At 37.4% G+C, this 14946-nt stretch overlaps 3 protein-coding genes and 1 non-coding gene across 4 annotated transcripts; 1 reads left to right on the top strand and 3 right to left on the bottom strand.

Moving 5' to 3' along the window:
- Window positions 1-622: 622 nt before the first annotated feature.
- On the top strand, window positions 623-5106 carry LOC103329678 (ubiquitin receptor RAD23d). The gene is made up of 12 exons (XM_089049619.1): window positions 623-732; window positions 1346-1507; window positions 1781-1834; window positions 2524-2597; window positions 2904-2951; window positions 3130-3307; window positions 3851-4006; window positions 4081-4146; window positions 4225-4272; window positions 4371-4480; window positions 4567-4645; window positions 4736-5106. The coding sequence occupies exons 1-12, from the start codon at window positions 667-669 to the stop codon at window positions 4850-4852; spliced, it is 1158 nt and encodes a 385-aa protein (XP_088905745.1). The 5' UTR covers window positions 623-666; the 3' UTR covers window positions 4853-5106.
- A 354-nt stretch (window positions 5107-5460) lies between these two features.
- LOC103329677 (small ribosomal subunit protein cS23-like) lies at window positions 5461-6835 on the bottom strand. Its single transcript, XM_008232176.2, has 2 exons — window positions 6448-6835; window positions 5461-5910 (listed from the first exon to the last, which is right to left on the bottom strand). Exons 1-2 carry the CDS (start codon window positions 6742-6744, stop codon window positions 5629-5631), a joined length of 579 nt encoding a protein of 192 aa, XP_008230398.2. The 5' UTR covers window positions 6745-6835; the 3' UTR covers window positions 5461-5628.
- Window positions 6836-7549: 714 nt separating this feature from the next.
- Window positions 7550-7855, bottom strand: LOC148918139 (signal recognition particle RNA). The gene has a single exon (XR_016126516.1).
- A 776-nt stretch (window positions 7856-8631) lies between these two features.
- Window positions 8632-12617, bottom strand: LOC103329676 (NADPH-dependent diflavin oxidoreductase 1). Its single transcript, XM_008232175.3, is given in 13 exon segments — window positions 8632-9017; window positions 9019-9385; window positions 9483-9699; window positions 9783-9902; window positions 10247-10366; window positions 10578-10688; window positions 10788-10865; window positions 11042-11139; window positions 11484-11668; window positions 11754-11845; window positions 11954-12058; window positions 12176-12253; window positions 12380-12617. Coding segments are annotated over 13 exon segments (1875 nt in total). The 5' UTR covers window positions 12521-12617; the 3' UTR covers window positions 8632-8854.
- Between the last annotated feature and the right edge of the window lie 2329 nt (window positions 12618-14946).

Raw genomic sequence — 14946 nt, 5'->3', positions numbered from 1 at the left:
TTGGTGGCGGCGACAGGCGGCTTCGGTGTGTTTGTGCTAGGGTTCTACAAAACCCATACTTTAGGTGTGGGCTGAGCTTGATCGGCTTCTAGGTGGGTTTTTGGGCTTTTTTTGTTGCTCTTGTTGGGCTTACTAAATGTGAATGGTTGAGTTAATTATGGTTATACTTATGAACACATATCAAGTATTAAGAAGAGTAACAATAGTATATCTTGAGTTAAAGTGGTGAGTTAAAAATGTTTCAAATAAATGTTTATGATTCAGTTGGTACGTCTTGCATAAATTAGGAACAATCCAACTCTTTAAAATTGTGTTCTACGCAAACTACACGGAGCAAAAACCCTATCCTCTCCAAACTTTACCACTACCCAATCCCCACCGATATAGAACACAGATTGTATGCGTGGCAGACAACGATTGGATGAAAAATTACGACATGAAAATTCACCAGTTACCGGATCGTTCCTTCCGCGCATCCTGTAGCTACTATATAATGGAGAGCAAAGACTCCTGCTTTTCGTTAACACAGTGACTTTGTGCTCTCTCTTTTCATTTCTCCCTATCTGAAAAGGCGACTGCCGGCAACCGGAAATCGGAGACTCGCCGGGTAATCGGAACTGTGCGAATTAGGTGAATGTTGTAAGTCGAAGAAACGAGAAGAAGACGATGAAGGTTTTTGTCAAGACTTTGAAGGGCACTAACTTCGAGATCGAAGTGAAACCCGAAGAGATGGTATAAAACATGCGTATACATATCCGTGACTTTTCTTAATCATCAGAGATTAAAATTAACTGTTTTTGTGCTGATTTTGTAATGATAATCGCTTCAATTTTGAGTAATTAGGGTTTTTGGGGATTGAATGCGAATTAGGGCTTTCCCCATTCCCGCTATTGTCGGAGTTCGGATTTTTTATTATTATTGTTCGCTGTCCTTGTTTGCGGAATCGCAGAATTTAGTGAAGTCTTTGTGAATTTATTGTTTGGTTGTGCAAATTCTCTAGCTTTAGCGTTAGTGTTTTATTGAAGCATGTACATTGGTTTAAAATTTTCCATCTTCGATCTGTGGACTAGGGATGCGCTTCTATGTTCGTTCAAATTTTTAGTTGATTTGGACTCAATGCTTAAGATATTATACCACTCACATTGAACCCAATTCATGGTCTATAGTGAAATCATCAGAGGCGTAGAGATGAAAAACAATCAAACTGATTAATTCCAAGTGATTTTTTCGTTACTTAGCCCACTTCATGAGCACTGCCACTAAGCAACTAGTGCACTTACTTTCTTATCCTTTTTATTATTTTCAGCTCAGTGCAGAAATTAATTTTGTTAATCCTTTCTCCCAGGTTTCTGATGTCAAGAAAATTATAGAGACCGTACAGGGTGCAGATGTGTACCCTGCCTCACAACAGATGCTTATTCATCAGGGGAAAGTTCTTAAGGACACCACAACTCTAGAAGAAAATCAAGTTGCTGAAAATAGTTTTATTGTGATAATGTTAACCAAGGTGAGTTTGCATTTATTTCTAACTGTGGTGATGAAAGTAAGAAAATTTATGTGTAACAGGATTTGTAATTGGCAGAAGTAGAGTCCACTGTGCAAACTTGCTCATGTTTTCCATTTTATCCAATCTTTAAAAGAAGATTTTCAAAGTGGGCTTGACAATCGTAAAGAGAATATTAAAGCATGATTATGTTTTTGTTCTTTGGCTTGATTAATCTGTTGGGATTCTTAGTCTTATCACTTTAATCTTAAGTATGGTCTCATTTATCAATTGTAGAATAAGGCATCACCAAGCGGAGCCTCCAGTACAAAAGGGGCAGCCACAAGTCAGGTAAATTCAGCCCGGTTGCTGTATTTAGTATCACTGTATTGGAATGTCTTTTTTTCACATTGATATTAGATGTGAAACTGGTAATCTTTGTATTACACAGGATCTCTTAACATCAGCTGTATAATAGACCAACTTTGGAAACATATCCATCTGTTTGTCTAAGAAGAGGTTTGTGTGAATGTGGGCAGAATGATCTAATGGATATTCTTGTTTGGAGAATTGTCTTATGAAGTCCTCTATGTGCCCAAAAATACACTTTTGCGCTTTTGATGCACTTGATTGCACTGACTTATGCAGACAATGATAGCTGTTTGCTTAAATAGTTTGGTTAGGAATGTTTGTTAATTTAATTGGTTTTAGTGACCTTTGAATGTTGCATATATTTTAATTGGACTCAGATAGTACCACATGTTTTATAGTTCATAATGGTGGAGAATGCATCCTTACCTTAATAAATTCTTAAATGGAAATCTATCAAAAGAAAAAAGAAAAACGTGTGAATAGTGGGTATATTAATGTTCACTGGTAATCACTCATACATGCTGAAAACCTCATTTTGAGATATACAATGCAAAGATAACTGATAATAACCAATAACATTTTATTTTATAGAGTCCTTAGGTTTGACTAGCTGACAATATGATGTTTTCTTTTTGTAAGTCCATCTTATATAGGCTATGATTTTGTAGGCTCAACCTGCTAGTACTCCTACTTCGACAACCCCACCAGTAGCAACTCCAGCTCCTGTGCGAGCTGTGGCAGAGTGAGTGTTGCCTCACACTTGTAGCTTTTGATCTATTGATTTTCTTTTGAAGCATTCATCTGTAATTGTTTTTACTGAAGACTTGTAACTGTTAACGTATGTATTTTTGGCATTAAACGGCCCTTTCATAAGTGTAGTTAGTCTTCATTTATAGCCTTTATTTAAGAAGTATGTTGGATTATGTAGAATTGAACTTGTTTAAACTCGTGAAGGCTGTTTTAGTTGTTCACTATTCAACATGAAGTTTGTTCTTTTATATGTAGTTTATATACTAATTACAATTTTTGATGTTGGTTGACTGTCCAGGTCACAGCCTGTCGTTGAGACTCCTGCTGTTGCAGCTCCCACTGATTCGTGAGTACTTATTTTTGTTTCTATTTATGAATTTTATACTTTGACTGTATAAGGCCATGTGCTTTGCTTTTGAATTTTTCTTATAGTATAAACTAGTTGACGATTTGAAGTAAATAATTTTTTTTCCGTAAAATGGACCTTTTCTTAAATTTTTTATTCTGGCTTTATTATTGGGCAGTTCAAGATCAGATGTGTATGGCCAAGCTGCATCAAATCTTGTTGCAGGAACTAATTTAGAGGCTACCGTTCAGCAGATTCTAGATATGGGCGGAGGAAGTTGGGATCGTGATACAGTTGTCCGTGCTTTACGTGCTGCTTTCAACAACCCTGAAAGGGCCGTTGAGTATTTATATTCTGTAAGTACTCAATGAGAAAAGGAATTTGTGAATTGATCTTGAAATTTTAATTGATTAGGAGGTAAAGGTAATGTTTTGTTGTTTTTCTACCTAACAAGTCATTTAGCCGTGCAATATACTTTCTGTCTCAGTTTATCTCAGAATTGTTGACAATTAGGTATTCAGTTGATTAATATCGTGTACTTTGTGATAATCACTTTTGTAAATGATGTTACTCAATGGTGTTGGGTTATGATCCTTTCTCCACTCAGCTCTATATAGAGCAATAAAATTGGCTGGTGTTAAAAATAACATCCAAAGTGAAATGAAGATCTTGGTTGTTGCTTGCTTAGGCTCTGATGTTAACCTGTTTGGGTCATGTGTTCTAAGTTTTCATAACTGTTATCTCCTTGAAGAAAATTGCAAAATGTAGACTGTTATTTTGGTCTTTACTCTCTTCATCAATTCCTTGTTTTGGTTATTGTATGTTGTATCTGCATATATAGTAGCAAGCATATTTAGGTGTTACTATCAGATTGACACAAGAATTGATATACATGTCAGGGCATTCCTGAACAAGCTGAAGTCCCACCAGCAGCCCAAGTTCCTGTTGGTGAACAAGCAGCAAATCCTCCGGCAGCAAATCCTCCAGCCCAGGCTCCACAACCAGTAGTGCCTACTGGCGGTCCGAATGCAAATCCACTAGACCTGTTTCCACAGGTTGATACTTTAGTAATTTATGAACCTGGTTATAATTTATTGGGACAATTGATTAATTTTATTTGTTGAATCAGGGCCTTCCCAATATGGGTGCAAATGCTGGTGCAGGCAATTTGGATTTCCTGCGCAACAGCCCACAGGTACATATGTCATCTTTTTATCTTTGAATCAGTTTAATGCTTATTTTTGTGTATCTGAGTTGCCAACTCATATTTCAGTTCCAAGCTTTGCGAGCTATGGTGCAAGCAAACCCTCAAATTCTCCAGGTATTATTTGTTTCCTGATTTTTTTTGCTCCCATTTTGGCCAGTCTTTTTCATTACTAATTATAGTTTGACAACTCTTGGCATTTTATCTTGGTGCAGCCTATGCTTCAAGAGTTGGGGAAACAAAATCCACATCTAATGCAGCTCATTCAAGCACATCAAGCTGACTTCTTACGCTTGATAAATGAGCCTGTTGAAGGCGGTGAAGGGTTAGATAGATCTGCTTTACTTGTTGATTTCTTTGTGGATAATTGGATACACAAGTTGCTAAGTTATTGAAACACTATCTGTTCAGGAACCTATTGGAGCAGTTGGGTGCAGCAGTGCCACAGGCTGTGACCGTCACCCCTGAGGAGCGAGAGGCCATCGAACGTGTAAGTAGTATTCCTCTCTACTTGTAAGTGCATTGTTCCACTTATTTTTGGTGCTCTGGTTTTGACAAATGCAAAAACTTTTGCTTGCAGCTTGAAGCTATGGGTTTCGATCGGGCCCTTGTGTTGGAGGTATACTTTGCATGCAACAAGAATGAGGAGCTGGCGGCCAACTATCTTTTGGATCACATGCATGAGTTTGAGGAATGATCTGACAAATGGGTTATCTTTGGTCCATCTTTTCTTCTGTGTGAACTCTTTGCCATGTGGGTTAAGTTTAGTAGGGTTTCTTATACTCTTCTTATTCCAGCTATTTGTCTTGTATCTCTCAGCAGACGGTGTCATATCCCCCCCTTTTATGTTTTGGATGGCATAAATTATCTGCTTCAAATATTGGTGGTTACTATATTATATACAGATTTTTTTACCTTTTCAGAAAAGAAAAGTGGATGATTTTGATTTTATATTTCTGTGCTTCAAATGTTCAAATTTTCGCCTTCATGTTTAAATATTCTAAATAGTTAGTAACTTTCACTGAATGAAGAACTCTGCTTTCAATGACTCAAGTGCTGCTGCTCAAGCTGCTAGAGTTCAAGGTGAACGCACGGTCGCTGAGTTATATACCGATAACTCAAAGATAACAAAGATATCAGGGATTGGAAAGACACCTAATCCACTTTGCCGGAAGGATCTGTTGCTTAAGAGAACCCTAGCTTGGCTGGCAATGGATGAATATTAAACTACTGAACAACACAATTCAATTCTAAAGGCCAAAAAAATGCTCGAGTGCAACAAAATGTGATTAAACTGATATCATCTGAAGAGAAAATAGAACCCATATTTCATTCAAATTTAACGAATTCGATGCACAAGTAGTCAATAGAGCTCTATTCAGCAGGTTACACAAAGGGAATTGCTAAATCTGGGCTCAAGCTATTAATAGCACACAGCACCTTAAAACTCAAAAAGATTTCTACCTTAAAAGCTTACGCCAAATTGCCACCACTCTGCTGCCACAAATTGATGATATCAGTAGCCTGGTTGAGAAGAATAATCATCTGCTTTTGAGATATCCAAGGCTTGCTCTCGAGCAAGACCTTGAGCTCCTCCCAGGCATCTTTCCTCGGCCAGAAATAATAGGGGCTGAGAGGGATGGAGCCATGACCCGGTATCATTTGATCGAGGGCGATGCCGATGTTCTTTTCCATCCAAATGAACTTCAATACAAGCCTTGGTTTCTCAATTGGCTTCACAACTACTCCAAGCTTCTATAACATCCAAAATAAAGATATAAGTCAACTACAAGAGCATTGCTTTGCCAAAATAATACCCTCGTTCGGTAACTGGTAAAATGAGGGGAAATCAATATGTTGGATCAGATATTCACTCTTATATTAGAAGCAAATATAAGGATTAATAACAAAATAGATTTCTTTGACACAAAGCAATGACAAAACTTGTGTTGTGACTAAATATAATTTCATGCATAATAACAGAGTAAGATGAATTCAAAATTTTACAGCAGAGAGTCTTATTCTGGGCAAACGAAAAAGTTAAGAAAAAAGAAAGAACAAAAATCCATTCAACTCAGCACATCACTTCGATAAACCCAATTATGAATTAGCGTCAGCCAGCCTCAACATTGCTACAGTTTGTATCAGTTTTCAACTTTCTAGACTGTCCCTACATTTTCCCAGCAACCAAACAGAACGCAGGAAAACATATATATCAAATTTTCAATGACATAATCAATTTATCAGAAGAAAAAAGAAAACCAGAAAGAGAGTGCGAGGGATGAAACAGACCTCTTTTTCCAGAAGCGTTTCGGTGGTTAAGTTGTCATCAGCAGCGGCCTTTTCTTCAGCAACTAGAGACTCAGCGGCGGCGGAGAGCTTGACGTTTCTTGTGGTTTCGGTCAGTCTGAGCTTCAACTCCGGCAGCGAGTGAGAAACAGAGAAGGTAGAGGTCCTTGGCTTGAAATTCAATGCTCTCTGATTATTGTTAACCAATAAAAGCTTGTGCTTTTGCTGAGGCAACTTCTGCCTCAAGACGGAGGCATTCAAGTTTGCCTGACACTCGATCCCCAAACCCATAGATAACATCTTCTTCTTCTTGGGTTCTTATCTATCTTCTTCCCCTTTCAGTGCGACTCAGAGAAAGACACCTATTCATGTGAGATTGTGAGCGAGGATAAAATGCCATTTTTCTCACCTTGTTTGTTTCTGGTTCTGGGGCTAGCCTAGCTCTGTAAACCCAGGCCCAATATAAAATTATCTGGGCTAGGCTAAAGACAATCCAAACCCGGCCCAAAATAAAACAAAACGTGGGATTTTTCTATTTATTTTTTTAAATATACTAAAGTTAGAAAGGGAAAGGGTTTTCTCACACGCACTGTCAGGTATCATGAGAGTTCGAACTTGAGTGAGACTGCCGATCTGCAAATCAGTTGTAAAAATAAAAGACGTGGTGATTTGCTTACTCAACCAATCTTTTTTATTTATTGAAATCTTGATGTAGAAGTAGAAATTGCCAATGACAATGGAAAAATAAACCTCAATTCCTAGCATTTCGTCCAAGTAAGATGGGAAGTAGGAAGGGATAAATGAGTGGCCAAGAGGTTTTCCTTGAGTTTATGGATTAGGCTTAAGCATATTAGTTTATGGAAGAAAGCTGTCCAATATGTTAATTATGAATTGGAATGCTGTGGTGGGAAAAAACATTCCCAAGGGAACATACAGATCCAATTCAAATAATGTAATGTTACCTCTCTCACTGATGATTGAAGAAAAGGATGAGCAAGTCTGATCACAAAAATGCAGACAACCAGCTCGACAATCTGGTGTCATGCATTAGATCAGCTTGAGTGTCTATTTAGGCAGTTGATCAAAACAAGAGTAAAAAAGCCAAAAAGGTTTTGGTTCTATTGGGTCAGTCTAGCGGGCCATGGTGGATCCGAGTGACACTGACCTGTAATCCTTCCACTGCCAAGGGCGGGAGGTAGCCGTTGCTCTGTAAAGCCAGCCTCACGCGGTACCCTCCTCTCTAGGAAACCAGTGACCCAGAGCCTTCGCTCAAGCCACAGGGTTCAACTCTTGGCTTGGAATGGGCAGGCCAGTAGATTGCCAGCTCAAACCCGAGCCGCTAATTCTTGGCCAATGTTCCAGCACCTCAAAGCCCCCACTCGGGTTACAAGCTTGTGTTACAAAGCTCGGCGGTATGAACCTCTCGTGTTAGGTTTATAAAGCGTAGTGTTTGATATCAAATGAGCGATGTGGGATAAGTTGCACTCGCTTTTATTATCTTGTGCTTTCAGATAATGACTTGACTTTTGAGGTCTATTTGGAAGCTCATAATTTCGTCAAAACTTAATCAATTTGTAATTTTCTATGGTGATTAGGGAGTTGAATGAGGTCACAAGACTGTCAATGTTCAATTTGTCTCGAGGAAGATAACCAATAAATAAACACTTCACATTCAAAGGAGACTGGGAAAAAGTTTTATGGTAAAACTCACTGAAGCATTTTAGAGGATCTTCAAAAGACATTGTTATTGGCAACACTGGTTGGTGAAAGGTAGTAACATCACTTAAAGATTGACTCAAAATTTTGTTTTGTAAAAACACACATTAGTCAAAAGGATGTGAACCGTGGAGGTGGTTTCCCACGATCAAACCTGAGAGGTAAATTCACAGGACTATGTGAAACTATCTTTTTAATTGAAAATCTTGATGTAGAAGTAGAAATTGCCAATGACAATGGAAAAAGAAAAACAAACATCAATTCCTAGCATTTCATCCAGGTAAGATGGGAAGGAGGAAGGAAGAAGTGAGAGGCCAAGAGTTTACTTTTAAAAAAATCACTTTTTTATTCTCTCTCTTATTCCTTCCAAGTCTTTTACAAATACAAATATTTATTGAGTGATAAAATAACCCATCACTCAGATTAATTGAATTCTTTTAAACCCACAATCACAAAAATTGAATAGAGAAGGAAAAAAAACAAACGACTGAGATCGAACACGCAATGCCTGGGAATGTTAGTAACTTAAAACCAGCTGCCTATGATCTCTTACTCCTTATACAGATGCTATCTCCACCATCCAATCTACTCCTGCTCAAGCATCACATGTAATCCAAGTCACACCTGAAGTTCCATGAAACATTTGATCTCTAGTTCTCAACAGCAGATTTCAAAGTCACAATTTCAGCAATGCTCAACTCCACGCTTCAACATGGTATCTTCCGGCCTTTTCCAGAGCTCTAAGCCATCTCACTGCTGACTCCTGTGGAAGCCCACTTTCTTTCGAAATAATCTCCTCAAAGGCTAATAATACATCTGCCGGCATTTTTGTAGAAGAGCCTGCAACATACACAGCAGCCCCCTTCCCTCAGCAAATTCCACACCCTCCGGCTATGTTCCTGTATTTTATGCTGCACATAAACCTTCTGTGACTGGTCTCTTGAGAAGGCAACATAAAAGCCTCCACCCTTTGCTTCTGAAAGCACCCCACCATTTTGTGAATGAGATATCCAAAACTCTCTGTATAAAAAATCATTGTCCTCATTTCTGCATCCAAAGAAGAACATCACTGGAGCAGTTGAACCAGTCAAACTTTGTATGGCTCTTTCCTCCACAAATCCACGGAAAGGTGCACAGCCAGTTCCAGGTCCAATGAGAATGAGAGGAAGTGATGGTGGTGGGGAAGGAAGGGAACCTTTTTGAAACCACACTGGAACATAAACGCCTGTTTATCACAGAAGAACAAAAATCAAGGACATGAAAGGGTAATTCGTATTTTGCTTTGTTAATAACATGCTTTATATGTACAGTATATGACATACATTGTTCAGGATCAAGCTTGGCTAGCCAATTTGAGCAGAGACCTGCTCGACTTCTTTTGAAAGGTGTTGTCCATGACACCACATTCACTGTTAAGTGAACTTGATTGGGGTGCGCAGAAGGGGACGAAGAGATGGAGAAATCCCTCGTTTTTAAAGGAGGAACCAACTGTACCAACCATTCCAATGGCATTTGAACGGAGGGGAAATCTTCCAAAACCTGTATTTTCATATATGAACTAAATTATTAAAAACAAACCTAAAGGAGGAAACAAAGCACTTCATCAACGGATTTTACATCACCTCCAGAACAGTCCGTCGTTCCCTCTGATTGTATTGGTATAGATCATCTCTTCCTTCAGGTGACACAAAATATTGGAGTCTTTCCTTTTCATGTTCAGCTGTTGCAAATATACTCATGACCTGAAAATTCCATGGAAGATCAATTTAAGGGCCATAGCATGTCTACAATAACAAAAATTGTTCGTTAATGAGACTTCCATTCCATATGCTTATATGTAAGATGTTTGGTTGAAAGTTATGTTACCATTACCATTTTAGCAATATCCTAACTATTCCTTATTATTCAAATCACTTTCTAAGATTGCCTAAACAGTTGAACTAATAAATCAATAACAACAAAAAAAGCCAACTGGATGACGAGCAAAACTAAGCAAGCAAGAATATGGCTATAACATAAACTGGATGGTTGCTTTCTAAAAGAAATGTGCTAATATAAATCCATGAGTTACATACTAGATTCTTGCCTCAAAGAAATAGCGCCGAGGAGATGCTGATGCAACATCCATTGTCAATTCAACAAAAGTTTTTAATTTGATGGGGGTACAAGCATCAAGAAGCTGATTCTCCATCTCTGAAGGATGAACCTAAAATCAGCAATGCCAAAAATAAGAATAAAAAATGATACTTCGAAGAACAATGCAAAAAATTCCCCTTAACCGTTTAATGTATTTCCTTTCTCTTGTACACAGGTTTCAAAAAAATTAATCGAAGTATATTATTCAATACTTTATTTTAGTAAAAATTTGAAGGTAGTACACTCAAATATTCAACCAATATACAAGCAAAAATACTCACAGTGATGAATGATTCAGGATCCAAATTACAACGAAGTATGAAAGAATCTATTGCAGCAGGATTTTGACTAGGGAGAACCTCAAGGACGTCACCAACTTCATATTCAATAGCCTGACATATCAAATGAAACTTTTCACTAGGAAAGAAAAGTAATGATACATACTGGTTGAATCAACAGGAAACGTAACAAGCACATAGTAGGCAACTTACAGATGAAACAAATTCAAATTCGAAGTGATGCACCTCTTTGTCTATACTTCCTGATTTAGTCAGTGGCTCATTTTTTACCTACATGAGTAAAGTTTAAATGAGCTGAGGAATGCATGAGATAAAAAATCATCTGGTAATGAGAAAGAGAGAAAGCAAACAAGTCCCCAAACATCACAAACTTAAATTAACATGTGCCTAAGCAGTTAGAAATAGCAGAATTTTCTACATACTATAGTGTAACATTCTAGCATTACCAATTTAAGAATGCAGTCAGGCCTGTTCTTGTCAAGAGAAAACTTTACAGGAGACACTCTGCGAGCCCTTTCAATCTGCAACGCAATTTGATTCAAGTCTGAGAAAACCACAAAGGCATGGCTTAATTAGACACTACATACAAACTGTATGCAAGGATGAGCTTAACAGAAATGACACTGTGTAATCGAACATTCCATGTCTAACATAGAACTGATTTTGGTTCAAAGGGTTAAGTGGGAAAGGAAAGAAAATGATTTATTTTTTTATTTTTTTTTGGCAACATGTCTTCTAATAGAATCTGAAAACCTATCAATGGAAGTAAAAAGTCTACTGCTAAAAAAACATGCTTTATAATGATTCATCTGCATAATGATGTTTGCAAACAAGAAGAAGGTAATTACATGATTATACCAAGAAGGGAACTCTGAACAACTAAATTACCTGAATTAGTTGAAAATTGTGAATCCACCTGCTTAATGTCATGGTACTGAATCCGAACTTTAGGTTCAGCCATAAAATTCTCATACGGAATAAAAAATTCTGGGCCATTTGGGAAGTATTTTGGATTGACGTTATTCAACATATTCCACAAAGATATCATCCAAGGATCCAGAGCAGCCTCATACCTGTTAACGGTAAACAAGAATAGTGTCCCAATTTAGAACATATAGCAAGATTTCAATAATTAATTCTGAAATAAAAGAACCATACCCTGATGGGTGCTGATCATCTCCCAAACCTCTTTGGATAATAGGGGTTGCCCCAAGGTCCAGAAGTCTTCTATCAAGCTTCTTTGCCACAAACTGCAACCATAACTCAAAAGTCATAAACACATAAATTCTTCCATTTAAATCGAAGGGTCGAAAAGCGACTTTATACTCATCTATCACATTAAAGACTAGACACTTTACATTAAATTTCTGGTAACCAGAATCCCCCAATCCAAAAACAGCATAATGAAGTCCTTCAAGCCATTGCCCACTTAGATTTCTCTGCAGAAGATATTTCCAAAATCCCTGCATACACATAAAAATGTACATAAGCAAAAATAAACAACTAGGCCTCTCTCAAAAAGTATATAGTATTTAGTAATTGTTGTAAATAAATAACTGAAATGCTAAGAAAAGGCAAACCTTCATGGGATCAGGAGTATCCCCCTGGCCTGTAGTTGAAACAACAAAAATTACAGTGCCCTCTTGAGCTAAGCAACTCTGAGACGGTAAGCAACAACAAAAATTAGCTTAATATTCGAAAGTGCTAGTTTTTATTCATGTTTTATTATTGTTTACCAGAACAAAAAACAAAGAAAACAAAAAATAATGCAATGGAAGACTTACGGCGTCGTATTGGTCGATGGAAAGAAGGTGGACGGGGCAGCCTCTGCGCTCGGCTTCACGGCCTGCTCGCTCGGCAACGTCTAAGGCGTTTCCGGTTTGAGTCGCGTAGAGTATGAGTAGTTTCTTTGGCCCCTCCTCCATGTCTGATGAACCCACTATCTCTAAGGCCAAAGCTAACTCAGCTGCTTCAAGGAGACGCAGAGAGAGAATTTCGTCGTCTCTGCAGCGTGAGAGAAAATTTGATTGTGTCGTCGTCTGTGCTTAATATGGATTGGGCCTAAAGGCCACCATTATTATTAAAGTCATGAGCTCCAGCCCATGTTGGAAAAAAATAAAAAAAAAACTACTAATTTCACGGACACCCATTAATATTTAATTTTTAACAAATATCATGGGACACATTTTAAACTAGGAGATTAAAGGCTAGTTTGGGAGTGATTTTGGTATGGGAAGAAGCATCTCCTACATGATTATCTATATAATCACTTTAAATAATTTTAAGTGATTATGGAGAGAAACACCTTTTATGTACTTCTCCATAAAATCACTTAAAACTACTTACCTTTTATTAGGATGAAGAAATTGAATATTGTATAAAATTCTTAAATGATGGAATTTAAATCTTCATCGTTTCAGTACTTGGATTTATGTATGTCAAATTTTTTAAATGATAGAAATTACAGTGAAAACAAATTCCTGCTCAATAGAAATTGCAAAATGACACCTCTTTTGACGTAAATTAAACTTGAGAATCTTGATCCTCAATTTTCATGATTTTTCTCCTGCATCATTTGAAGAGTCTCCTTTTGTATTGGTTGTGCATCATTGGATTTCTTATTGTGGTTGAGAGCATGTGGGTACTAAAGTCTGCCAAGGGATCCAAGAGCTTTGTGTAAGAAACATTAGAGAGCATCTTCTAACCTTCTTGAGAGCACTCCTAGCATCCTACTTCTTCTTTAGGGAGAAATTCTTTCTTGAGCTTTGGGAAGGAAGAGATTAAAGCTCTTCCTTCATTGTTGGTGTTGTGGTGTTTAGATTGCTAAGTTGAAGGATAAAGGCAACCAACTTGGTGATGTGGTGGATCAGGTTCTTTTTTCTTTCTTTTTTTAGTCAATACTGAATTTTATTTTGAGCCAAATAAGACACGAAAGAGTTTCTTTGTTTGGTGTGATGTAAAGTTCTCTTTGACTACACAAGATTCTTCCCACTTGTTCCTTGTGTTTGTAGAAATATATTTCCTTTGTATTTGGTCTTAATGTGTTCTGCACCTTTGTGAGCAAACAACCTGAGATTTGTTCTTTTGTGTAATAGGTTTGTGAGTGTCATAGATGTATTGGAGTTTGGATGGGTGGGTGCAGCATGTATTCATGAACAATTGTAAGGTTGAAAGACTATTAAAAATTGATATTAAAACTAATTTTAAGTTATTCATGTATAATGCATTGAAAGACGATGTGATGTTGTTTACTCAAAATTAGGGGTGGGCATTTGAACCGGAAAATCGGAAGACCGGACCGAACTGAATAGAAAAAACCGAAAAAGAAACCGGTTGACTAAAAAGTCAACAAATTGACACCGAACGACGGACGGTTTGAACCGTTTCGATTCCAATTTTATATACTACAGAACCGAACCGGACTAGACCAGACCGATTATATTAATTTTTTATTTATTTATTTTAAAATATCTTATATTTAAGCCCAATTCAGTTTAACCCAAATAAAAAGCCAACTTTAAAATCCATGTACATTTTATTTTCAAAGCCCATTCCAATCCCACTTAAACTCTCTATTTTTTTCCCTTTCTTTTCTCTTCCCAAAGCGCCGCTCTCTTCCCAAAACTTTCTTGGAGCCTTCTTCATATGCTGGTAATGAAGATCCTAGGACTCGATTCAATCATCAAAGTCTCATGCAAGGAGAAATTTGGTGTTGTATTTTTTTTTTTTTTTGTGGTTTCATTAGATCTGATGTTGTATTCATTTTTATGTGTGAGTTTCATTAGATCTGGTGTGTTTATGATTTCTGGTCTACTTGGTATTAGATTGTTTAGGGTTATTTATATGTCGGCCATCTGAGAAAATGAAAGGAAAAATCGAATATTTTTTTAGCAGAAAAGTAAGAATTGTTTATCCAAATTTATGTTTTTTTTTCTTATTGTCTACTGTGTATGTGACTTGCTATAGAACTGGTGCAAACCGGAAAACTGACCAAAATTACCAGTTCGGCTTGATCCAGCTTTCTCTCTTTTTTCAAAATCGAACCACTGCACCGGATGAATAAGATCGGTTTCGATTCCGGTGAGCTGCGAATCGGACCGAACCGGACCACGCCCACTCCTACTCAAAATTAACAAGGTTCCATATTATATCATATAAATTAGAAGTTACAGTTTAAAAATGTTGGGGGTGCCATCGTCACTCAACTGCACACTGGTGCAATCTTTTTAAAACAATCGCACTCTCATTGGTACGACTTAATCACAGCAATCAAAAACCAAAAGCTCCACACAGCCCCAAATTCAAAACTTGCCAATGCATTTGGAATTTACTTAGTTTGCTACTTGAAAAC

This window comes from Prunus mume, linkage group LG4 (genome assembly GCF_029339155.1).
Source record: "Prunus mume cultivar Tortuosa linkage group LG4, ASM2933915v1, whole genome shotgun sequence".
NCBI lineage: Eukaryota > Viridiplantae > Streptophyta > Magnoliopsida > Rosales > Rosaceae > Prunus > Prunus mume.
The sequence above is the reverse complement of the archived record's forward strand: the minus strand, read 5'-3'. Positions and strand labels throughout refer to the sequence as shown.